The following is a 26,687-nucleotide window of genomic DNA, read 5'->3' as shown; positions in this document are numbered from 1 at the left end:
GTGTTTGTGCTTATTTATCCATATCCCTGTTTGTTTATGAAATATTTTGAGTTCCTGCATCTTTAGTCCAACAGGCTCTGCTGGTCTCCAAGTATATCAGCAGATTAGCATATAGTTGAGACTGTTTGCTTTCAGTCTTCCTTCTGTCACTCAGCGTCTCAATTTATTTGCCAGCGGGTCTGTTGCCAGGGCAAATGAGAGAGGTGGGGCCGACCCTGTTTAGCTCTTCTTTCCATTTCCCATTCTTGTGAAATGAAAGATTTACCATGACAAGCAACTTTGTGTAGAGTAGTAAAACCATTTTCATAAAGTGATACTCAAAATTCATTGCGCTCTAAGCAAGCAAGTATTGCCATGATACTGTGTCGAAGACCTTCTCAGAGTCTGATGAGCTGAGCCATCTCTTCATTTCTAGTCTTGGTTTCGCCCATCATTTGTGCCCAGTGCCTTCCATGTAACCAGGTTCTTCTGCCTGTTATGAAACCATTTTTCTCTTTATGTACCAAGCCATTCATTATTCTTATTAACCTTGGACTCCTGTATTTTCTTAAGATTGTATTATCTGTAATTAGCATAGATGGTCGTCTACCGTGCACCTTTCTATCTGGTTTTGCCCTGGCTTTACCAACATTATTATTAGGGCGTTCTTAGCATTTTAGTAGTTCACCTTTTTCTGTCACCTCCTGATATACCTGTAGTAATATTTGTCACCAGATCTGCATGTGTTCGTTGTCATTCTGCCTAGTATATATCAGTTACTAGCCTTTTGCGCATATTTAGCTCATTTTTTACTTCTATTATTTCCGGTTATTGGTTCTTTTAAGAACTCCCTTTGTTCCTGCATTAACTTCTCTATCCCTTGTGTTCCTAATACAGTCTAGTCTATGAATTGTGTAACATGTTTTTAATGTAAAATCTTTAAATGCATGTTCTTTGTCTCCAGGTTTTTTTCAGTGCCCTGCTTTACCCTTTTAAGCTTCATGCCTTAACTTGCTCACCTGAACACAAGTAATAACTATGCTCTCTGAGAGATGGATAACGTTTACTGAAGCTTTGCTCGTTTGTGCAGTTGGGCTGATTCAAGTATTCATGCCTATTTGTGTAGCACAAACCAAGCAATTAAGCAGAGAGCTGCATGGGTTCAAAGGCAAAGTCACTGATTGGAGGAGTAGCTGGTATGTGGACTTACTGGGCCATGATGTAGTGTTCTCTAAATAGGTCATTCTTCAGCTCTTTCCTACGTTACAGCAGGGTTGGGACATCCCTGAAAGACACAGGGATATTGTTCCCTATCATGGGTGCACAGATGGAGGTCTGTAGCTTTTTGTTTTCTATGTTTGCACTTTTTTGTTTTTGGCCTGACGGTGGCCTTCCCAGAGATGGCGAGGTCGCCAGCTAGGTAGGCAGGTATGGTTGATGTGATAGCTTGACAGATGATATTGCTGGCTTCGAAGATGATGCCGGCTGACAAAGGCAGCCAGTGGTTGTGTGTTAGTGCAGGGAGTGATGTGATTGTTTATTCTTGCCCTTAATGAGGCATGCTGCAGGCTGTTTTGCTTTCTTAATTATAGAAAGCTGGTACCGGACCATATAGAGCCTTATGTAGTCAGTGAGACTCCATAGTCTTATAGTACCTTGTATTTGAAAATATTTGCCAAAGCTGTATTATTGTTTTCTGTATATGAAATTTGAATGTAGGTGTGTAAATACAAACATTGTTCAGACTTGCAGTTCCATAAATGTTAGCAGTGTCAATCAAATGTGCCAAAACAATTCTCACCAGTTTGCAATGCAATATTAAGATTGCTAGCACAGTGTATGTTCAGAATGTAAAATTATGCTCCAATTAACTCTCATAAGCATGTCATTTGTTTAGATAATCTTTTTTAGTGATGTCTTTTTGTAAAAAAGAAAAAAAAGTAAACACATCATTTAAATGGAAAATTAGCAGCTCTGTCATTGGAAAGTGAATGTGTTACTGAGAATAAGAGTTCTGGTGTTAATACTTTATACGTTTGTGAATAGATCAAATGATTTTTGCACAATGTATTGGAGTTAAATTTATCACTCTCTGCTCCCTTACAACACCTTCTTAATATATGTCCATTTATTTTACAGAAGACACCAAAGAAACCGAGGTTCCCACTGTGCCTCAAAATAGCCAGCTGACGTGGAAACAAGGCAGGCAGTTATTGCGACAGTAAGTCTTTTTTTAAAATGTTTTACACAAGTTATTTGTTAAATAGGAGTACTTTTACTCCATAGGACATATTTCTAAGAGTACCCTTTAGACATGTACACCATGTTTGTGTCAAATGGTTTGTCAAGGTTGTAATGCAGGCAACATTATCTGTGAGCGGAGTGCAGGAATCTTGCTTTTTTAGCTGTGTGCTCATTTTTTTTTCTGCATCCCTCCTTAGACGCAGTCATGGTCTAAACAGTACTCTTCCTCACAAATGAAAGACTTCTTATTTTACTTGTTTGTACTTTAACATTTTCCACCTCTTCTGTCACGTAATATTACTGTATGAAGCTTTCTTTCTACCAACTTTAACTGTGTAATCTTTCCTCTTAAATTGACAAAGCCTTCAAAACTCAAGTGACAGTGTGTAATAATCTTACTATTGCCCACACAGCCTGTCATGGTATCAGTTACTGAAATTGCAGCTGATCAGTGCTGGGAAAAGGCTGTCGTAAACTTAGCAAAACAAGGACATCCTATTTGGCCTCAGAAAGGTTCTAGAAAGCAAAGTGTTGTAAATGAGATTTTGAAACCGCGCTGCCTTAAAAGAAACCGAGCTGTTGTTCTATCGTCCTCTTTAATGGAAGATTAATATGACCTTACCACAGTTTTTTTTTTTTTTTTTGTAATGTTTTCCCTTTAAAAGATTTGTGTGCACTGGTATTACACACTCTCTTTTGTACTGGCTTTTTCACTTCTGGAAATAAAAATGTTTGGATGTGACAGTTTATCATATTTGTTTGATTTAATTTCATTATTATATTGCTTCATACAGGATATGAAAGTAGTTGGGGTTTTTTTCTCCCCCGAAACGTTGCAAAAAAAATACCATGGTGGGAATTTTAAGTATGTTGGGGCTGGATTGCCGACATTTGATATGAGGTGGAGATAAAGCAATCTTTGGTCCTCCCTGTGTTGCTATTAGCTGTGCTCGCAGTAAAGGACTATTTATGTAAGGGAATTACTTCAATTTCTGGCTATGAGTGGCAGTGAACATATCTGTCCTGAATCCAGTGCTTACACGAGGCAGTTTTCATGTAGGCAGATTTCACATTGCGTCAACAAGAGTAATCAATGTCTTTTTATTGTCTAAGGATTGATGTGTGCACAATAAGTAGATACTAAAAAGAACACATTTGATGTGAGTGAATCGTGTATATTTATGTATCAAACTGACAGTCCCATCCTGAGATTAGTGAGACGCTTCACTGTTCAGGTTATTGTATTGTTAATTTCACATGAATCTCAAGCGGCAAAGTGATTCATTTTATGTGAGTAAATCATAGAATCACACTGCTGCCTCACATTACTACGATTTCTGTCTTCACAAGTATTACTTCACATTTTTACTCATAGAAAGATTTCCTTTTTCTAAGTGTGTACTTGGCATCTTTCAGTCCACGGATGCTACACTTAGTGCCTTGCCACTTACTATTCTTTTAAGAGAACCTGGTGATCTACCTATCAAATGAAACCTACAGATCAGAACTTATAAAGCATATTCAGGTGTTACTGATGCAGACAGATATAGCTCGGAACACGTAAATAACCTACTTTTATCTAGGCAGTGAAAGACAAAATATCCTTGACAGCCGACCACCTTACATTTTTCAAGAAGAAGACATTGATGAATTTTAAGTCAACATAGTACAGCTTGAAAAATATTTTCTAAGAATAAAAAAAACTTGGTGATTTCCCTTCAAGTTTTTTTTTTTTTACTCAAGTTCAGGGTCCAGATTAACCTGTTTGAAGCTTTTGTTATGACAATTAAAGTACTAACAAAAGATGAATTAGAGGATTTTTCTTCGCAGTTGATGCATGATCAGTTTGTTACCAGATGTACTTCAAGAATGCCTTTTAACTTAAAAGAATTCATTGAACAAAGCTCTTGTTGCACAGTGCATCTAGAAATCGCAACTTAATTTAAAACAGCTTGTAGGGTGTCAAAGCCAAATTTCGAAAAGGATCGTCTACCAATTTGGTCATAAATTTCTGTAGTGAAATCTATACTAAAGAAGAAATTCCAGAGTGTATTTTAACTAACAATTTTGTTGGGTCAGACATTTGAGGACACCGCTTTCTGATGATTATTTCTACCTGAAGATTCCCCACCTTTAGAAAAATCCCAGGAGTCTGACAGGATCTGGAAAACTCCAAAACTCTCAGGTTTCTGGTAGAGGGCGCTGGACTAGACCAACACTAGAAGTGACACCAGATGGAATCGCCAATGTCATATCACGCCGTCTTGGCATTACTACCTCGGTTCCCTTTTTTGTGCATCTTCAACTCGGATCCTTAGCTTGCTCTTCCCCGACAGTTTTGGAAAGAAATGTTACATTAAAAACATTTTGTGCAGTTACTATGTCTCTTTCACAGCAATTGGGCTTCAAACCCTGTAGGGATTGCGAGAGACAGAGCATTACTTGACCCGTCCATTGGTTTTGGTTCTGCCGCTCTTGCCTCAGTTTGAACCCAGAGACCAACCAGGAGTTTGAGGCTAGGGCTTGTGATGACAGGAGATATTGATGTTGCTCTCGTCCCTGTTCGAGGTCTCCTTTCTTGTTTTGAGCTCAAATGGAAGAAGCACAAGACAAATACAAAAACACTCAGGAAAAGCTGTGCCTCCAAAATTATTCCAGACTCCCAACAGGATGATCTTCCTACAATCAAGAGGTGGTTACCTTGGGGCCTAGCTCTGAACAGCTTTGTACCTGCTCTTCAGCCAAACCTGATCCCTGACGCTACCATTCTGGTAATTGAAAATGCCTGCGCAGAAGTCCCAAAGGTTGGGAACCACTGGTCTAAGCAATCCAGATATGCTACAAAACACTTGTCTTATGGTTAGCATAACGCTCAAGGTCAAGCTTCATAAGGAATAATCTCCTTAAAGGAACTCTGTATGGCAGCCAGATGGTCTTCCATACACACCTTCATAAAACCGAACCGCCTTGATGGCTGAGTGGAAAAAAAGAGGGACTAATGGGACAGAAACCACTAAAGCTCCTGTTGGTGTCCTCAACTCATTCCATCATTGTCCCTAGGGACATTACTGCTACATAATCAATGCACAGCATGTGAATCCAGAAAATCTTCACTCTGAAGTAGGAAATGGTTTCTTAACTGTATGAGATGTTGCACATCTTGAAAGATTTTCTAGATTCACATGCAACACTTCCCACCTCCTGAGGTGGATGATCAACAGGGAAGGTCAAACAGGAGTGCGGAAAATATGGGCAAACCACTTCAAGGATGAAGTTGACAGTGGAAAGGGGGAACAAAAATATTTAGGTGGTGACCACACAAAGGGGCTTCTGGGTGGGAGTTTTAATGTCGCAGGAGGGAAGGACAGCACCAAATGGTCAGTAGCCTGAAGCAAAAATAGACAAGATCACCCTGGAACCAGTCATTAGATTGCAGAATAATGCACAGCATGTGCAACCCTTGTAAAATCACTAGAATGTTATCAGACTTGCAGGTCTAGTAACTTGAATAATCTTCTCGACCTAACTGTACTGCTCTTGACCCATGAACTGTTCCTAAATTGTGCAATCCTGGGCAAATACTTTATTTCACTAGGCTTCCCTGTTCTTCTTGCTTATGAGAGAACCCACAAATATGTGACTTAGGCATGTTTGCTGTACAATTAAACTTTTGTTTTGTTTACTGCACTAAACACTTGATCCATGTGTAGTAAGAGTGTAACCCACATCTAGGGTCCTTTTGCTGCATCGTCTAATTAGATAAATAACAGATCTTACTTTGTTATACACAGCACGGAGCCACTTCAGAACGATGAGCGACTGAGCAGGCCAACCAATATTCAGGCTTGAAAATTGAAGCTTGCATTCTCAGTCTGCATCCAAGTTCTTAAGCTTTGGCTTGTCTTTAATCCATTTTTGTCCGGTGGACGATCTGTGTTGTGCCTGTCTTGTATATGTGCTTGGTGCTGTCCTGAGTTTTAGAGTTCTATCTATTCTCCTGTGGTTGACTACAGTGAGCTACATTGTTTTAGGGCTCGGCCTGCACATTTGCATTGCTGTGCCTGCACTCATCTCCACAATTAGTCACAACATACCTGTCCTGTTTTGCTGCTGTAAATCATCTCAATTCTCTATCTGGCCTGAGCTCGACGTTGTATTGGTACTGCCCTTGTACTCTGTGTCTTTACCTGTCTCTCTTGAAGACGATATCACAGTGCAAAACCATTTAATGGCATTCTGCTTACTCGTCACAGATGAACTTCCTTATCCCTTCATTACTACTCCCTTTACCTCAAAAACTCGTCACCAGTGGTGAAGTTCCTGATGGGGTGGTCTCTCTCTGTCATGGGTGGGGCTGCCTGGGTGCTCTGAGGCTCAGAGCCGGTTCATCTTCCTCTAGTGGACAGCATCAACTGCCTATGACGTAACAAGTAAAACAGATGCACAAAGCAGCATGGCAGCTCACTTTGGTATTAGTTTCTAACTATACAACTTAATAAGTGTAATTACTACATTTCCTTAACTTCTCAAATAGTTTTCCTTACTTAAGCTTCCTTGCTTTCTGATGGCCACACACCTCAATCCCTCTGAGGTGACTGAAGGCCATATGCTGACCAAAGGATAGATCCCCTTATTTTTAGTTTAAATCTGTTTGACATTTTTTGTTTTTTTCATTCGCTCCGTGCTTGCAATCCATATGACAGTAACTCAATAGCATCATAAGAATGTACAGCAGATATTAAACATAAAGATCCATCTTACAGTATTAGATTATGAAATGTATCTGCACAGTCATAGAAATAATACATGTGAGGTGCATAGTAGCTGCATAGCAAAAATATGACCAGGACCATTCACTTTTTAAATGTTTACAGATTGTATGCCTACTGGCGTTGGCCTCAATACAGATTCAGATATGTTGAAAAACAAAGCAAATGGCAATTGTGTTAAACAATTACTCTGAGCCGCACCAAACCAGTGTATGCAGGAGATAACTGTTTAAAGCCTGTTGTGCGATATAGTGGTCTAAATGAAGCTGCGCTGGAGCGTCTGTGTGTTCAAGGGGGACGTGACGTGTGAGGCTGACCTATGGTCCCCAGAGGGTTTACTTCAGCATGTGGATATGAAACGGAAACACCATTGCGAATTTTCTGCTGGTTGAGCAGTTGTCTAGAAGTATTGTGTTCCAATAGTAAGCCAACAGATACTTGATAAATCCCAATTAATCTTCTCTGTGTAGGGTGGTGCTCTCTGGCTGTGCCCAGGCGAGGACTGCATGCTCCCAGGCAACAAGAATTGGGAGGGCTGGGGACCTCAGCTTTGGTATAATTAGGTGCTTAGCTTATAAATTACCTAGATCGAGGAACCTGCCCGTGGCCTTGTGTTTTTTGCCATGAAAGCGCAATCCCAAGACACATAGGGGGTTATTCTAACTTTGGAGGAGTGTTAATCCGTCCCAAAAGTGACGGTAAAGTGACGGATATACCACCAGCCGTATTACGAGTTCCATAGGATATAATGGACTCGTAATACGGCTGGTGGTAAATCCGTCACTTTTCCGTCACTTTTGGGACGGATTAACACCTCCTCCAAAGTTAGAATAACCCCCATAGTTCCTAGGTGTGCATCGCCAGACACCCCTTATAGTTAGCCAGGCACATTGTGACCTCATGCCAATATGAGTGTAAAGATGGACAAGACCATAGCATGTGCAATATGTCAGCATCAATGAGGTGGCAGCGGGGAAAGGCAGTGTCAGTGGATAGAAAATAGATTGATCTTATGTGAGGTGAAGTAAGCTCTATGGAGTACATAGTGTTGTGTGAGGCGGAATAGAGCATTCTGTGGCTTACAAATAGGACTTTCAGTCTCTATGCTTCATTCTTTATCTGTACAGGAGAAGTGTGCATGTGTATAGAGTCTGCAAATCAATGGGTCAAATGCGTGCCCATACCCATGACGTTTAAGTATTGTATAGTGTGATGCACAGGGTGTTCCTGCTGCATATCACCCCAGTTGTTCCAGACTCTGATCAGCGAGTTATAGGGAAAGAATTGATCTGAGGACAGGCCCATATCTTCTATCAGGTCTACAGCGGCACCATCGTGATTCAAGTCTCCGAGCCTGTGGATCCCTGAATCATGCCAGGTGACCAGTTCAGCTTGTGACATAATGGGTCCTCCATGTGGAGTGCTGAGCAACGGGATTGCTGGTGCTGAAGGTTGGATATTTTTGGTGATATAAAGACTGTTCATAACAGCAGTAAATGACCCTTGGAAGTGTGGGGCCAGGCATGCGTGCCACTGTGCACTGGTGAAGGAAATGAAGGAGGGCTGATAGGGCCCATTCTGGGGAGACAGTAGCAGTGTCCTTCAGATATAAGCCAGCCCTCCATCCGACTACCCACTGCAGTTGAGAGGCCAAATAATATTGCTCAAAGATAGGGACTGCATGCCCCCTTTCTCTGGGCAGGTAGTTTCTGTAGCGCCACATTGCAGCAAGTGTTATGCCATATCTGGATCAGCATTAAGTTCTCAATGGAGGTAAAAAAAAAAAGGATTTAGAAAAATAAAGGGGAATATTAGTGAAATAGTATACAAACTCTGAGGTAACATAAACATTTTAATAAAAGCAATAGAGACTGCCACTGAAAGTGGGAGTGATTGCCAGAACACCACCTGTGTGCGCACGGATGTCAGGGCTCTAGTGAGAGTCTCATCATAGACATCAGCTGGCGAATGGCAAATGTGAAAAGCCAAGCCAACAGTTAACCAGATTTGTCAGCCCGCGCATATGTTCAGGCAGAGTGATCGGCTTAGTTGAGACAACAAAGTCTCTCTAAGATTGCTGTATCTTCTTGTTGTGCGCACAACTGAACCCGGTGGGCTCTGGTCTGGAGGGCTCGAGTTTTTATCTCCCAGCATTTCTGACTTGATTTTCGCAATGTCTGTCTAATTGGTGACGGTTATTCCCGGTGGTGCCAATACACTGCCCCCTTATTGTGACCTTGAATGAATCCAATTCAGTTAGAAGGGATGTAGTGATGTTGGCCTTGACTTCAAAATAGTCAGTAATGGGGTAGTCCTCTAGAGCCGTCGGTTGCTCCATGTAGGTGTGTGTGTGTGTGTGTGTGGGGGGGGGGGGGGGGGCTCTTTTTCCAATCAAATTGTAGGAATTGGAGGTTGGGATCGGAGTATGTACGCCCCAGATAGTCAATATACGTGACGTCGGGGAGGAAGACTGAGGATCCAACAGTGCAGACAATGCACACATGTAAGCCTTGAGAGCAGGAATACAAAAAAAAACTTTGGCAGTGGCATTACGTTCGCGCCAGAAGTCCATTAAGTGCCAGTTTTTAAGATGTTGGGCCTTAGTTGTAACAGCTGTATTTGGGGGTGGGGAGGGGGTATATATGCTTTCTATTACCATGTGGAAGCCATCTAGTCTACCCTTGATCAAGATGTTTCTCCTGTCTGGGTCAGTTTTGGTATTCTCTGCCTGAAAGGGGTCGTCTGCCATGATCCACACCAACACCCGTCGAACAATAAGTGGAGTGTAGCTGCCTTTGCCAGTGTCTCTGCAGTTTGTTAGCTTCAGCCATGATCAAATAAACAAAATGTGCATTGGTCCAGCATAGGTTGGGGGAGTACACAGCGTGCCAACATGAAAGGGTGTGCATGTCCTAAACCTGCCACGTTACCATGTTGATTCTAGGCATTTCACTAATGGAGGCGTTTTATGAGGCTTCATCACGTCTAAAAGGACAAGTAACAAACCTCCAGTATTTGTCAGCTGTGTGCAGATGAGAGAACCAAACATTAAACTAAAGAAAATAAACTATAAAGTCCAAACATAGAATGCCATTGGGGCAGAGCAGCAACATATGTCCATCCAAACGATCCACAGGAATAAGTTTGGTGTCTGTGGAACAAGGCACACTTTGACATGGCGTACATATAATATCTGAAAGACAGACTGGAGGGAAGTGCCCTTTTTGACATGGTAAGCCCCACTTTCTGCTCACTGGTACTGTTTTTTTTTTTACTTAGGTGCACTGGGTCCATGCTAAATAGGCCCCCAGTACTGTTTCTCTAAAATCAGGTAACAATGTAAACAGTTGGCACATACTCCTCTACCCCTATAAGTCCCTAGTAAGTGGGTACCCCTGGTTCCTTAGGGAATGGAGAGGGTCCCTAAGGACTGCAGCACGTAATGTGCCACCCTCAGGAACCCCCTTAAAAAAAAGTTGCACAAAGCTGCCATTGCAGCCTGCATGTCCTAGTGCAAGCCTGGCACAAACACAACATGGCACACCCATCATGGGCCATTTAACCACCACTGCATCTAAAACTATGTAAGTCAGTCCTACAGCAGGCCTTGGAGCCCTAAGGCAGGGTGCATTATATTTGATGTGTGGTCCTATCTTCATGAGCAGATATGACCCTGTGATGCACAGCCCCTTTGCTGAGCATTGCAAGTAAATTGGGAAGCCATCCTAAGAAATGTGCTGGGCACTTGTCGTCACCCAACCACATAATGGCTTCACTGAAGCCTATAATGGTTGTATCAAACACCTCATCTGAATAAATCCAGGCTAATGCCATCCTCAGATTTATTATGACATGCACCCAGAGGGCACTTTGAAGGTGTCCCCAGAACCCCACTAGTCAGAGTGTGTTTGCTGACTGGTCTCTAAAAGCCTGCCACCCCAGACAGGTTTCTGACCCCCTCGAGTTGAAAGCCCACGCTCCCAAAGGGCAGAAACAAAGCCTGCTCCGAGGAGAGGTGTTGCCGCCTACTCCAGGAGGATAGCTAGCAAATCTGCATTCCAAGGCCAGGGACTTCAAAGGCCCTGCCTCCGGCTTCCCCAGACCTGCGTGTAATCCCCCAATCCCCCGCTTCAGTCCTACTTGACACCAGGACTGGGATAGGGATCTGCCCACTAACCCACAGGACATGGTCATATAGGAGGTTTAGTCACCCAAGGGTAAGTAGCCCATTGGCTTACTACCGTACACTCCCCTAAATGCCCCAAAATTGATTTAGGTGTCCCTGTGACACCAGAAGAACAGATTTCATCTGACACAAAGAAGAGGACACAGAAGAGCCTGAAGAGCAAGAACTGAGGCCAACTGGTAAACCTTTGGTGCAAAATCCTGCCTGCCTATTTGCTCCTTTTCGGACAATCATGACGCCACGACTTGTCCTGCAGCTGTGAGGACTCCAAAAGCCTCTGAGGTTCTCCAGGACTTCACCTGCTCGTCTGGAAAGAACTTTACTTGAGCATTGTCCACCGTGAGGTCAGTGATCTTGCGAGCCTCTCTTCGGATGAGGTTGCGGTCTCGATAATGTAGTACACCCTGAAGACTTGAGGTCTGGGTTTTGGTCCTGGCAGATGGTCTCTGGGCAAGGATGTGGTGCGACCTCTCAACAGAGAATAACGGCGAGAGGGCCGAAGAAAGGACTAAGCCGCTGGTCTATTGTTCAGTCTAGGCAACAACACAGACGTTATTCTTCCTGGAGCGGCCCTGTGCATCATCCGCCCTCTACTCTGATATGTGCATTTGGACTGTAAGGTAGTCGATTTGGGGTTCCGTTGCTTGTGTCTGAAGGCTGCAAGGCAGCCAGAGACAGTTCTGCTTCGCGCAGTCTGCCTGCTTACGATATCAGCATGTAGGAGAATAAGGTCCACTGCAATCATCTCAATCTTGTTTTCAAGTGAGACTCTTGATTTTTCAAAAGCCACCAAACCTATGTTCAGTTTGTCTTTGAGTGCTGTGTTGCCAACCGAACAGTTTGGAGGGTCTGTTGTCAGTCAGCTATTCCAGTACAACAGATTGGCACCATGTAGCGCCCTTGGCTCAGAGCGTAGGCGACCCATGTGATGGCTAGGCAGCTTGGTGATGTTAGGAGAACACCGAGCAATAAGGGTGTGCCCGCTTGCTTGTACCAAGGACGACAGTACTGCACAGCAGCTCGCCTGTTGGTCCCAGATACAGTGGAATTCACTGGATCTGCTACTGCTAAATGGCAGTGAGTGAGAGGAACAACTATAAGAGGGCAGCTTGGTGATGGCTAGAGGCATAGTCAAAGAGGGCAATGGCATGTGCAGGGTCCACTTGCACACCCAAGGGTCGGACAACACTTGCAGCCCAGTCAGCCAGTCATCAGTGAAAGGAGGTATATCCTTTCAGTGCCACTTGGGGAGCGAGTGACTCGTCTCAGTGCAACCAAGTGTAGGGTCCAGGATCCCAACAAACACAATGTGTGGCCTGGGATGCTCGTCACGAAACCGGTTGATACAGTGGCTGCTTCGAAGTCCAACACCCCTCTATAATCTGAGCATGACAATGAGGCTATCCATGAAAGCTGCCCACCTGCAAAGTCTCTGCCTCTGGGATAGCTGGGTTATGGTTGTGTAGTTGAAAGGTATGGGTATATCAGGTTCTCTTCCAGGGGATCCTCATCAATAGTCATAAACATTGAATATTCCCGCCCTTGTGCGGGGACCCCGGAGCATATATAAAATACACACATATTATACATGTGTAAAAACAGCAATGCAGGCTATAATGTTAAAACAGGCTAAAATGCTTTATTTCTCTGAAGTTTTTTTTCTTCATATATTATAAAATTACAATAGAGAATAAATATCTACCTAAGCCCCCAAAACTGGACTTAGGGAAGTAAGCAGCAATAAACTCTAGAGAAAAAGAGAAAAAAACTACATTGAAAAACAATGGAGCATTCTTAGCCAATAGGCTGCATGCAGGTTAACACAGGAGAACCATAAAAACTTTGGCACCGTGCCTTTAAGACCCTGAGCACCTCCAGTATCCCACCATGCCTCAGGGGTGAAGGAAAGGTGACAGTTGGTTCACAGTTAGGTCAGTTCTTTTTTCCGGCTTCTTCTGAGAGGATCCTGGAGCATTGAGCTCTCAGTTATTCTGAGTTTTTTCTCAGAAAAATCCTTTAAAAAGCGTTTTTTCCTGTTTCATTCGACAGATAACATCTTTGTCTGTGTTTGGCAGTTTTTTCCTGACAGAAAAATGCCTTCACTTTTTGTCAAATGCCCTTCTTGTGGGAAGAAGAAGGCCCAGTCAGACCCACACTCTCTTTGTATTGTGTGCCTGCCTCAGAGTCACTGCCCTGACACTTGCAAGCACTGCAAGAATATGTCAAAGAGGACTCTGAAGGACAGAGAGAAGATCAGGCTACATTGGCTTCATGAGAGGCAGAAAACATCGTCCTCCTCTCTTCCCAGGCAACCAGCAGGCCCTTCTCAGGAGAGAATGGCTAGGTCGACGTCAGCAGGTAGGAAAGTACCTGTTTGTTCCCCGTCGACGTCGTCGCTGCCACCGTCTCACCGGCATAGATCGCCGTCGATGGCGAAAAACCCGACGTCGAAGGATACGGCGTTGAGGGAACACCATCGCAGGGGCAGATCTCCGTCGACGGCAGCCCGCCGATCGACGTCGAGCCATCGCCGGCGTGCCCGGTCGCCGCCAAAGGCCGTACGCCCCCCGACGTCAAGAGACGCGACGTCGAAATCGCCACAACGGCATGAGAGACATCCGCTGTCGACCTCCCACCGCTCCACGTCGAGGCACACGACGCCGAGTAGGTCGAGGTCCAAAGATCGCAGTTCGACGTCGAGGCACTCTACGTCGAGGCACTCAACGTCGAGGCAAGAGCATCCGATGGGGCGCCCTTCGACGTCGACACCGCCATCGACGTCGACACAGGTTTTACCTGTCCCGCAGGGAGTAGAACATCGCCCTTCGCCAACAGACAAGGCCGCACCATCTCCCGTGGTCTCCATACCGAGCGACTCATCTCGGTCAAGAGCGGCATCATCTGGGCATGTTTCGCCCATCAACCTATCTCCAAGATGGCTAGAGAGCCTTAACAGACCAGCGGCCTCCCCGGATTCGCAGTATTCGCGAATGTACTCGCTTACTGCCTCCCTTCCAAGAACGCCATCACCGACAGCAAGGGCAGGACGGGCTCGTTCTGTTCCTCGTCAACCGACCGTGAGACCTGGGCGCTCTGCTACAGCGTCTCGCAGCAGGTCTCGTTCTCAACGGCGATCCAGGTCTCATTCACGAAGAAGATCACCCTCTTGGTCGTCTTCAGGATCATCTGTCGGGCATTACTCCCCCACCCTAACAGATTCTCCACCTGCTAGGGTCTCACCGGTGGATGACATTACGACGTTTAACGAGGTGCTGTTAAGGGGAGCGCAGAAATTAAACATAGAGGTTCCAGAGCCATCTACCTCCTCATCAGTCATCTTCGAGACTCTGCAGCATAGATCAGCGTCAAAAAAGCTACTGCCTCTAGTGCCTGGTTTGTTGCAGCCAACCATGGACACTTTTCTGGCCCCAGCTATGCTCAAATCTGCCCCGGCTAGGATTCTGAAAAAATATAAGGCTCCCGAACAGGACCCTCTGTTCCTAAGAAAGTATCCGCCACCGGACTCTGTGATATTGGCCGCAGCCCGAAAAACCCACTCGGTGGCATCATCCTCCACGGTCCCCCCGGATAAAGAGAGCAGGCATCTAGACTCTCTGGGGAGAAAGATGTGCGGTAAGGCAGCTTCGGCAATGAAAGTCTCCAGTGCTTCTGCACTCCTGGGCAGGTATGACCGTTCTCTGTGGGACTCCCTCAATAGATTCACAGAGAAATTGCCCAGAGAAGACAGACAAGATTTTCAAGAGATCTTGCAGGAGGGATGCCTGGTATCCAACCAGGTTATCAGCGCTGCGGCAGATGGGGCGGATCTAGCTGCACATGGGTATGCACATGGAATCTGTGCAAGAAGGTCTTCCTGGCTGAGGCTGACTGGGTTAAAACAAGAAGCACAACAGCGCATCCTGAATCTCCCATTCGCCGGGAACTCGCTGTTCGGTACCCATGCAGACGAGGAAATGGCCCGCATGAAGAACGAGGTGGACACCATGAGGGCCGTAGGCCTGGAAAGGAAGAAAGATTTCAGGAGAAGGTATAGGCCTTATGACAGGCGCCCTTTCCAGCAGAGTTCAATCCCCTCACTGGTCCCAGAGGCCACAACAACGGCAGGGACGCCCTCTTTTTCAGCGAAGGAACACAAGGGAGCGAGGGTCAAGTAGACCTCAGCAGTCCACACCGAAAGCGCCGGACAAACAATGAGATCTCGCTTCCCTCAACACTGTACACCACTCCGGTGGGGGGAAGTATTGCAGGTTATCTTCACGAGTGGCACTCTATCACAAGAGACAAATGGGTGCTCAATATTGTCAAAAATGGCTACTCTCTTCTTTTCAAACAGCCTCCACCACACTTGCCACCAGCCAAATACAATCCATCTCATCTCAGCCTGCTGCGCAAAGAGGCTCTCGCCCTCTTACAAAAGAATGCCATAGAAAGGGTTCCACCTGCGCACAGAGGAAAGGGGGTTTACTCCTGTTATTTTCTGGTGGCGAAAAAGGGCCGAGAGGGCGTCTTCAGACCAATTCTGGACTTACGGCTGCTGAACAAATACATAAGAAAACAGAAGTTCAGGATGCTAGCGCTTCACCAGATTTTTCCTCAACTACATCAGGGAGACTTGATGTGCTCCATCGACCTGCAGGATGCATATTTTCACATCCCAATAGCTCCCAAGCATCGGAAATTCTTGCGCTTCCAAGTAGCGTCACAGCATTACCAGTTCAGAGTTCTACCATTTGGCCTGAAATCTGCCCCACGCGTCTTCTCGAAATGTATGGCGGTGGTAGCGGCACATCTTCGAAAACAAAAGATATTCATCTACCCATACCTAGACGACTGGTTACTGAAGGCTTCTTCTCCGGAGCAGGCGAGAAACCATCAGGACATTGTGCTCAGGGTTTGCGAGTCTCTAGGTCTTCAGGTCAATTCCCATAACATTTATTCCAACACAGAACCTTCACTACCTGGGAGCTATAATAAACACAGAACTCCAAAGAGTGTATCCTTCGGAGGAACGACTATCCTCAATAGACAGGAAGTGTTAGGACCTGTTGAAAGCCAACGCACCTACGGCACGTCAGGTGACATCGCTGCTGGGCTCCATGGCATCATGCATCTTCATTGTCCCAAATGCCAGACTGCACATGAGGCCTCTCCAAAAGGCATTGGAGAGCAACTGGAGCCAAAGGACAGGTCGCTGGGAGGACAGAGTGCGACTACCGGCAGCGGCACTTCAGTCATTGAAATGGTGGATGCACAGACCTCACCTGTTAATAGGTGCTCCGTTTCACCAGGTAGTTCCATCCGACACTCTCGTAATGGATGCGTCTCTTCAGGGATGGGGGGCTCATCTGGGTCCCCTTCAAGCTCAAGGCCTGTGGTCAGACAAGGAAAAGCAGTACCACATCAATCTGCTGGAACTCAGAGCGGTCCATCTGGCTCTCAAGTCTTTCACACCATTGATTCAGGGGAAAACTCTCCTAATACAAACGGACAATACAACCACGATGTATTATTTGAACAAACAGGGGGGAACGAGATCCCTACCCCTATCTCGAGAGTCCCAAACGATATGGCATTGGCTCCTGGCCAGAGGAATGTCACTTACAGCGGTTCACCTGCCAGGACAACAAAACGTGGAAGCAGATTTCCTGAGCAGACACCTAGAGGACGAACACGATTGGGTCCTACACGGCGAAGTCGTCGAATACATCTTCGCTCAATGGGGTCGACCTCAATTGGATCTCTTCGCAGACGAAGTAAACAAAAAATGCCCAGACTTTGCATCCAGGTTCTACCGTCCGGGATCTCGAGGGAATGCCCTGTTGATCGACTGGTCAGGGATATTTCTCTACGCCTTTCCACCGATTTCCCCTCATACCGGCAGTGATCAACAAACTTTACAGATCCAGAACCAGAATGATTCTCATAGCGCCACAATGGCCCCGCCAATTCTGGTACACAGATCTCCTCAACCTATCCGAAAAACCTCACAGGAGGCTGCCGTGCAGACCGGATCTTCTGAGCAGAATGGAGGGCAGGATTCTGCATCCCAACCTACCCTCTCTGAGCTTAACAGCATGGCTCCTGAATTCCTGCAGTATGGGCACCTAGGGCTCTCACAGGAGTGTATGAACATCTTGAAAGAGTCCAAACGACCTTCCACGCGGCGTTCTTACGCTTTTAAGTGGAAAAGATTCTACATATGGTGCTGTCAACAAGGCCAGAACCCCATACGGGCTCAGGAGGATGTCATACTGTCCTATTTACTTCATCTGGCAAAGTCCGGTCTGCAGGTATCATCCATTAAGGTACATTTGTCTGCCATTACAGCCTATCGTAAGTCACCTTCTCAGGAATCCTTCTTTACAAAACCTGTAGTCAAGGATTTCTTAGAAGGTTTGAAAAAAATGTTTCCGCCCATTCGGAGACCATCTCCTCCATGGGAACTGAACATAGTATTGTCAAATCGTATGGGCCCTCCTTTTGAGCCTATACACAAGGCCTCTTTACAACACCTTACGTGGAAGACGGCTTTTTTGGTGGCCATTACTTCGGCGAGGAGGGGCAGCGAAATTCAGGCTTTGTCTTCCAAAGAACCGTACACGTTTTTTCACGACAATAGAGTGGTTCTGCGAACTCACCCATCTTTCCTTCCGAAAGTGGTGTCAGAATTCCATATCAATCAGACTATATCTTTACCAACTTTCTTTCCCAATACGGAGACTCCGGCAGAGAAAGCATTGCACTCCTTAGACTTGAAAAGAGTTTATTTGGATAAAACAAAATCGATTAGACATTCCAACCGATTGATTGTAAATTATGGTCATTTGAGGACAGGAGAGGCAGCATCTAAACGAACTATATCAAGATGGATAGGTTCTTGTATTGTTAATACTTACCAGCTGGCTAATAAACAATTACTAGCTAGGCCTAAAGCGCATTCCACAAGGGGAAAAGCGGCTACTGCTGCCCTCCTTAACAATGTTCCAACATCTGAGATTTGTAAGGCTGCTACATGGAAGTCTGTACATACGTTTACTAGACATTACTGTTTGGACTCAGATGCAAGAGCGGATGCCCAAGTGGGGCAGGCCTCTCTGAGAAATTTATTTGCATAACATGTATCTATTCCTGCACTTCTATTAGACAGTCCGCAGAGTTTAGGGATGGGCTTGCTAATCTATTCAATGTTTGACTATTGATGAGGATCCCCTGGAAGAGAAGGATAAGTTACTTACCTGTAAATCCTAGGTTCGATGGCATCTGTCGCTGTAGATACACATGTTCTGCACAGCTCGCCATCTGGTGTTGGGTCGGAGTGTTACAAGTTGTTTTTCTTCGAAGAAGTGTTTTCGAGTCACGGGACCGAGTGACTCCTCCTTCTGTGCTCATTGCGCATGGGCGTCGACTCCATCTTCGATTGTTTTCTTTCCGCCATCGGGTTCGGACGTGTTCCTGTCGCTCCGAGTTTCGGAACGGAAAGATAGCTGAAAACGGAAGATTTTCGACGGTATCGTTGCGATCCGGTTCGAGATAAACACATACGACGACGCATTGAACATCGAAGCGCTTCGGTGCCCTTCGGGGTAGATTTCGGCACACCGTTGGGGCCTAGTCGGCCCGACCGCGTGGAGAACAACGCCGATGGAACGGACCCCGTTTCGGTTCTGCCCTGAATGCCACAACAAATATCCTTATACGGACCAACACTCGGTCTGTAACCTGTGCCTGTCACCCGAGCACAGTGAAGAATCCTGTGAGGCCTGTCGGGCGTTCCGGTCCCGAAAAACTCTGCGCGACCGTCGAGCGAGAAGACTGCAGATGGCGTCCACGCCAAAGGAGCATCGACAGTTCGAGACAGAATTGGAACAGGAGGAATCCTTTTCCATCCAGGATTCAGACTCCGACGAACTCGACAATACAAAAACTGTGAGTAAGACGTCGAGATCAGAACTTAAAAAAGGCAAAAAGGCCCAGGGGACGCCACTGCCAACCGGCCATGGCTCAACCCAAATTCCCGGTGACCAACAATCGGCACCGAAAAAGGCCCATTCAGTGTCGAGATCGTCCGACTCCGGTCGAGACACCGGCACGCAGCCTCCTCGGGACCGAGAGAGTGCTAAAGAGAAGCATCGACACCGAGAGTTCGGTGTCCACACGGATCGACGCCGAGACAGTGGCGCCGAAGACCATAGAGGCCAAGATTTTTCGGCACAAAAGAAGAGGAAGGTTACCTCGGAGTCGAAAAGACAAACAACAGGGTTTTCGGAGCCGAAAAAAGCACCAACAGACCCAGTTTCAGGCTCCTATACTGAAGAACATTCTATGTCTTCACAAATGAAAAAACACAGATTCGAACAGGAACTGCAATCCACTGAAGTGGATCACACGCAAAAGCGTATCTTTATTCAGCAGGGGACAGGGAAGATCAGTACCCTTCCACCTGTCAAAAGAAAGAGAACACTTCAGTTTATAGCACTAGAGGCTCCTCAGCAACAAACAGCAAAGAAGGTAGTACCTCCTCCCTCGCCTCCACCTGTAACTCCGGCTTCGCCAACTTACACCCCGTCACATTCGCCAGCTCACACCGCCATGAGCCACGATGACCAAGATCAAGACGCGTGGGACTTGTACGATGCACCAGTGTCTGATAACAGCCCAGACACATACCCAACTAGGCCATCACCACCTGAGGACAGCACAGCCTATTCACAAGTGGTGGCTAGAGCAGCACAGTTCCATAATGTGGAACTACACTCTGAACAAGTAGAGGATGACTTTTTATTTAACACCCTCTCCTCCACCCACAGCTCCTACCAAAGCCTGCCTATGCTCCCAGGCATGCTACGCCATGCAAAGGAGATCTTCAAGGAGCCAGTTAAAAGTAGGGCAGTAACGCCTAGAGTGGACAAAAAGTATAAGGCGCCTCCTACGGACCCTGTATTCATCACCTCTCAGCTGCCACCAGATTCTGTGGTGGTAGGGGCTGCCAGAAAACGGGCAAATTCACACACTTCTGGGGATGCACCTCCCACAGATAAAGAAAGCAGAAAGTTCGATGCAGCCGGGAAGAGGGTCGCTGTCCAAGCAGCAAACCAGTGGCGCATCGCAAACTCACAAGCGCTGCTAGCGCGATACGACAGAGCCCACTGGGATGAGATGCAGCATCTCATTGAACATCTCCCAAAAGATCTACAAAAAAGAGCAAAACAGGTTGTTGAGGAGGGTCAAAACATTTCCAACAATCAAATACGCTCCTCTATGGATGCAGCAGACACAGCTGCAAGGACCATTAATACGTCGGTTACCATCCGTAGGCACGCATGGCTCAGAACGTCTGGATTCAAGCCAGAAATTCAGCAGGCAGTACTTAACATGCCAGTAAACGAAAAACTTCTGTTCGGTCCGGAGGTCGACACAGCCATAGAAAAGCTCAAAAAGGACACTGACACTGCCAAGGCCATGGGCGCACTCTACTCCCCGCAGAGCAGAGGATCTTATACCACCTTCCGCAAAACACCTTTTAGAGGAGGGTTTCGGGGTCAGGCCACACAAGCTAGTACCTCACAGTCCGCACCGTCCACCTACCAGGGACAGTACAGGGGAGGCTTTCGGGGCCAGTATAGAGGAGGGCAATTCCCTAGCAATAGAGGAAGATTTCAAAGCCCCAAAACCACTACCAACAAGCAGTGACTCACACGTCACTCACCCCCCCCCACACAACACCAGTGGGGGGAAGGATAGGTCAATATTACGAAGCATGGGAGGAAATAACTACAGACACATGGGTCCTAGCAATTATCCAACATGGTTATTGCATAGAATTCCTGCAATTCCCTCCAGACATACCACCAAAATCACAAAATTTATCAAAACACCATTCACAGCTTCTAGAGATAGAAGTTCAAGCACTACTGCAAAAAAATGCAATAGAATTAGTACCAAGCACACAAATAAACACAGGAGTTTATTCTCTGTACTTCTTGATACCAAAAAAGGACAAAACACTGAGACCAATTTTAGACCTCAGAGTAGTAAACACATTCATCAAATCAGACCATTTTCACATGGTCACACTACAAAAAGTGTTACCATTGCTCAAAAAACACAACTACATGACAACCCTAGACCTCAAAGACGCATATTTCCATATACCAATACATCAATCACACAGAAAATATCTAAGGTTTGTATTCAAAGGAATACATTACCAATTCAAAGTATTGCCTTTTGGTTTAACAACCGCTCCCAGAGTATTCACAAAATGCCTAGCAGTAGTCGCTGCACACATCAGAAGGCAGCAAATACATGTATTCCCGTATCTAGACGACTGGCTAATCAAAACCAGTTCGCTCACACTATGCTCAAACCACACAAATCAAGTCATACAAACCCTCTACAAACTAGGGTTCACCGTCAACTTTGCAAAATCCAACATTCAGCCAAGCAAAGTACAGCAATATCTAGGAGCCATAATAGACACGACAAAAGGAGTAGCAACGCCAACTCCACAAAGAATTCACAATTTCAACAAAGTCATTCAACACATGTCTCCAAATCAAACAATACAAGCAAGAACAATACTACAGCTCCTAGGCATGATGTCCTCATGCATAGCCATTGTCCCAAACGCAAGACTGCACATGAGGCCCTTACAACAGTGCCTAGCCTCACAGTGGTCTCAAGCACAGGGTCACCTTCTAGATCTGGTGTTAATAGACCGCCAAACTTACCTCTCGCTTCTATGGTGGAACAGTATAAATTTAAACAAAGGGCGGCCTTTCCAAGACCCAGTGCCACAGTACGTAATACCAACAGATGCTTCCATGACAGGGTGGGGAGCACATCTCAATCAACACAACATAAGAGGACAATGGAACATACATCAAACAAAACTGCATATAAATCATCTAGAATTATTAGCAGTTTTTCAAGCACTAAAAGCTTTCCAACCAATCATAACCCACAAATACATCCTTGTCAAAACAGACAACATGACAACGATGTATTATCTAAACAAACCAGGAGGAACACATTCAACGCAGTTAAGCTTATTAGCTCAAAACACATGGAAGTGGGCAATCCACCATCAAATTCGCCTAATAGCACAGTTTATTCCAGGGATCCAGAATCAACTGGCAGACAATCTCTCTCGAGATCACCAGCAAGTCCACGAATGGGAAATCCACCCACAAATTCTGAACACCTACTTCACACTCTGGGGAACACCTCAAATAGACTTATTTGCAACAAAAGAGAACGCAAAATGCCAAAACTTCGCGTCCAGATACCCACACAAGCAATCCCAAGGCAATGCCCTATGGATGAACTGGTCAGGAATATTTGCTTACGCTTTTCCTCCTCTCCCTCTCCTTCCTTATCTAGTAAACAAATTGAGTCAAAACAAACTCAAACTCATTTTAATAGCACCAACGTGGGCAAGACAACCCTGGTACACAACACTGCTAGATCTTTCTGTAGTACCCCACATCAAACTGCCCAACAAACCAGATCTGTTAACGCAACACAACCAACAGATCAGACACCCAGATCCAGCATCGCTGAATCTAGCAATCTGGCTCCTGAAATCCTAGAATTCGGACACTTACAACTTAGCCAAGAGTGTATGGAAGTCATAAAGCAGGCCAGAAGGCCATCCACTAGACACTGCTACGCAAGTAAGTGGAAAAGATTTGTTTGTTACTGCCATCATAATCAGATACAACCACTAGACGCAACTCCAAAACATATAGTAAATTACTTGCTCCATTTACAAAAAGCAAAGCTAGCCTTCTCTTCTATTAAAATACACCTTGCAGCAATATCTGCATACCTGCAGACTACCTATTCAACTTCCTTGTATAGGATACCAGTCATCAAAGCATTCATAGAAGGTCTTAAAAGAATTATACCACCAAGAACACCACCTGTTCCTTCATGGAACCTAAACGTGGTCCTAACAAGACTCATGGGCCCACCTTTCGAACCCATGCACTCTTGCGGAATACAATTCCTAACCTGGAAAGTTGCCTTTCTCATCGCCATTACATCTCTAAGAAGAGTAAGTGAAATTCAAGCGTTCACAACACAAGAACCTTTTATACAAATACATAAAAATAAGGTCGTCCTACGACCTAATCCAAAATTTTTACCAAAAGTTATTTCACCGTTCCATCTAAATCAAACGGTAGAACTACCAGTTTTTTTCCCACAGCCAGATTCTGTGGCTGAAAGAGCACTACATACATTAGATGTCAAAAGAGCATTAATGTACTACATTGACAGAACAAAGAACATCAGAAAGACTAAACAGCTATTTATTGCATTCCAAAAACCTCATGCAGGTAACCCAATATCAAAACAAGGTATAGCCAGATGGATAGTTAAATGCATCCAAATCTGCTACCTTAAAGCAAAAAGACAACTGCCCATTACTCCCAGGGCACATTCAACAAGGAAAAAAGGTGCTTCAATGGCCTTTTTAGGAAACATCCCAATGCATGAAATATGTAAGGCAGCCACATGGTCTACGCCTCACACATTCACCAAACACTACTGTATAGATGTGCTATCCGCACAACAAGCTACAGTAGGTCAAGCTGTATTAAGAACTCTATTTCAGACAACTTCTACTCCTACAGGCTAAACCACCGCTTATGGGGAAATAACTGCTTACTAGTCTATGCAGAACATGTGTATCTACAGCGACAGATGCCATCGAACTGAAAATGTCACTTACCCAGTGTACATCTGTTCGTGGCATCAGTCGCTGAGATTCACATGTGCCCACCCACCTCCCCGGAAGCCTGTAGCAGTTCAGAAGTTACCTTCAATTTTGTACATTTGTATATATATTATTTAAACCTTTAATAGGTACATACTTACACATTTCATTGCGCGGGCACTATTACTATAGTACAACTCCTACCTCACCCTCTGCGGGGAAAACAATCGAAGATGGAGTCGACGCCCATGCGCAATGAGCACAGAAGGAGGAGTCACTCGGTCCCGTGACTCGAAAACACTTCTTCGAAGAAAAACAACTTGTAACACTCCGACCCAACACCAGATGGCGAGCTATTGCAGAACATGTGAATCTCAGCGACTGATGCCACGAACAGATGTACACTGGGTAAGTGACATTTTCATTCTCTTCCAGGGGTATCCTCATCAAAGTCATAAACAACCCACCCTCCTCCCCGGACTCACGTCTCCTAGAAGTGCAGGACAGACTGTTTTTCGAATCAGTTACACAGATTGTCACCGTAAAAAAGTACTGACTTAACTGTGAACCAACTGTCACCTTTCCTTCACCCCTGAGGCATGGTGGGATACTGGAGGTGCTCAGGGTCTTAAAGGCACGGTGCCAAAGTTTTTATGGTTCTCCTGTGTTAACCTGCATGCAGCCTATTGGCTAAGAATGCTCCATTGTTTTTCAATGTAGTTTTTTTCTCTTTTTCTCTAGTTTACTGCTGCTTACTTCCCTAAGTCCAGTTTTGGGGGCTTAGGTAGATATTTATTCTCTATTGTAATTTTATAATATATGAAAAAAAAAAAAACTTCATAGAAATAAAACATTTTAGCCTGTTTTAACATTATAGCCTGCATTGCTGTTTTTACTCATGTATAATATGTGTGTATTTTATATATGCTCCGGGGTCCCCACACAAGGGCGGGAATATTCAATGTTTATGACTTTGATGAGGATACCCCTGGAAGAGAACTAGGATTTACAGGTAAGTAACTTATCCATCTAGAACATGAGATAGTTTGTGTGGATGGCCACTGTCTGTTAGGCTATGCAGGAGGAAAAGCTTCAGAAGGCCGCTGGTAGTGTTGCAGCACTGCTCTTGCTTCTGCTGAAGGGGATCAGGCCAACAGCAATCATGTAAGTCGGCCTTTCAGCCCTATGGGCTCCGGTCGGGCTTCCAGCAGGCAGCAAAACGGTTCAGGAGAAGTGGGCGGGCAATGCCTAACCACGCTGTGCGGGCGAGAGCAGAGTCAGCGGCAGGAGTCTCCTGACATGACAGGCCAAAAGATGAGGCTGCTCCCCCCTGCTGAGCATGCACCTGGAATGGTGCTGTGGAAGAGTCTTGGCCCGGGTCAGTTTCACTAGCGGTATAGCAGGGCCCAGAGCTCCCAGTGGCTTCATGACTGCCCTCTGGGCTAGTGTGAGGAGTGTACAGCAGCCAGCCCACGTCCAAAGCGCCGCTGGGTCCTGGAGGATGAGGCGGCCTCGCTGCACTGTTCTGATGTTATGGCGGAAATAAGAGATGTGGCGTCCCACCTAGAGCAGGCGTGCTCAGGATCAGACACCGATGAGACGCCAGCGCCGGAGCTGTTTCACCTGCTGTTTCTGCATTGCTCACTCATGTAGTGCTCCACAGGGGGGTCCCCGAGCCTCCAGGGTGTTCAAAGTTCAGCAGCAACCTCGGTGTTCCATAGAGGTTGTAGACTTCTCATCTCAGGTGACGAGTTTACTACTGGATAGTTAGGGGATTTGAGGGAATACTATGCAGTGCTCTTCTAGAGAGCATCTGTCAACCTGGCCTCCCAAACCACACCCCCCAAGGACAGAGCCCCTTATCATTAAAGTTGGGTTCCCAGCCAAGGATAGCAAGTCGGAACCCTTATCATTAAAACTTAGGTTGGGGATACTCGCAGCAAGCTGCAACCCAGCTTTGATTACAATTAAGGATCCATGTGCAAAAAATCAGTCTTCCAACTTGTGAATATTTAACCAGTGAAAAACACTTTTGAACTGTACACTACTAGGAAAGGTCAGACAGAACATCATCCCTTACAGTCTGGACCCCTGGAGCCTGGCTCTAGCATTGTCATCAGGATGTAGAGATGCAGGAATGTTCCTAAGTGCAATATTAAAAGCTATACATTTTAACACCTCCCAATGAGGAAATATAATCTGAAGGGCGAAATACTGCCACATTTTAAGTAAATACACTTTATGATTCCAGATTCAATACTTAGCATTGCAAAGAGCCTGCAGATGTGTAATGCTAAGCCCGTCCGAGAGGTTATGAGTCAGCATATGTGCGTGGGAGAAGCACTTGCAAAGACTGATCACGTTCCGAGCGAAGATTGATAACCCGCCTTGTAACGAGCCCATAAGAAGCACACTGTATAATTGTCAGAAAACACAAGTGTAAGCTGAAGCATGATGTGCTAGCGCACTGTCATTCACTGATCCACAGACCGTCCCACTGTACCGTGCCAACGCTAATGTGTGGAAATAGTGTTTCGACAGATATTTATCATTTGCATAGTCACATAATGTAAGGAAATGCCTCCTTGGCATGGTTACCCCCTGACTTTTTGCCTTTGCTGATGCCAAGTTATGATTCGAAAGTGTGCTGAGTCCTGCTAACCTGGCCCCAGCACCAGTCTCCTTTCCCTAAACTGTACCTTTGTCTCCACAATTGGCATACCCTGGCATCCAGGTAAGTCCCTTGTAACTGGTACCCCTGGTACCA

General features: G+C 45.5%; 1 protein-coding gene across 2 annotated transcripts in view; it reads left to right on the top strand.

Annotated features, from left to right (window-relative positions):
- Window positions 1–26,687, top strand: part of STRN3 (striatin 3) — an 839,725-nt gene that overhangs the window by 184,296 nt on the left and 628,742 nt on the right. For both annotated transcript variants that reach the window (XM_069209060.1, XM_069209059.1), the window contains exon 4: window positions 2,119–2,200. In XM_069209060.1, coding sequence (XP_069065161.1) covers window positions 2,119–2,200 — 82 coding nt within the window. The remainder of the gene's footprint in view (window positions 1–2,118; window positions 2,201–26,687) is intronic.

Source organism: Pleurodeles waltl, chromosome 9 (assembly GCF_031143425.1).
Source record: "Pleurodeles waltl isolate 20211129_DDA chromosome 9, aPleWal1.hap1.20221129, whole genome shotgun sequence".
NCBI lineage: Eukaryota > Metazoa > Chordata > Amphibia > Caudata > Salamandridae > Pleurodeles > Pleurodeles waltl.
This window is presented reverse-complemented; position numbering and strand designations above follow the sequence as displayed.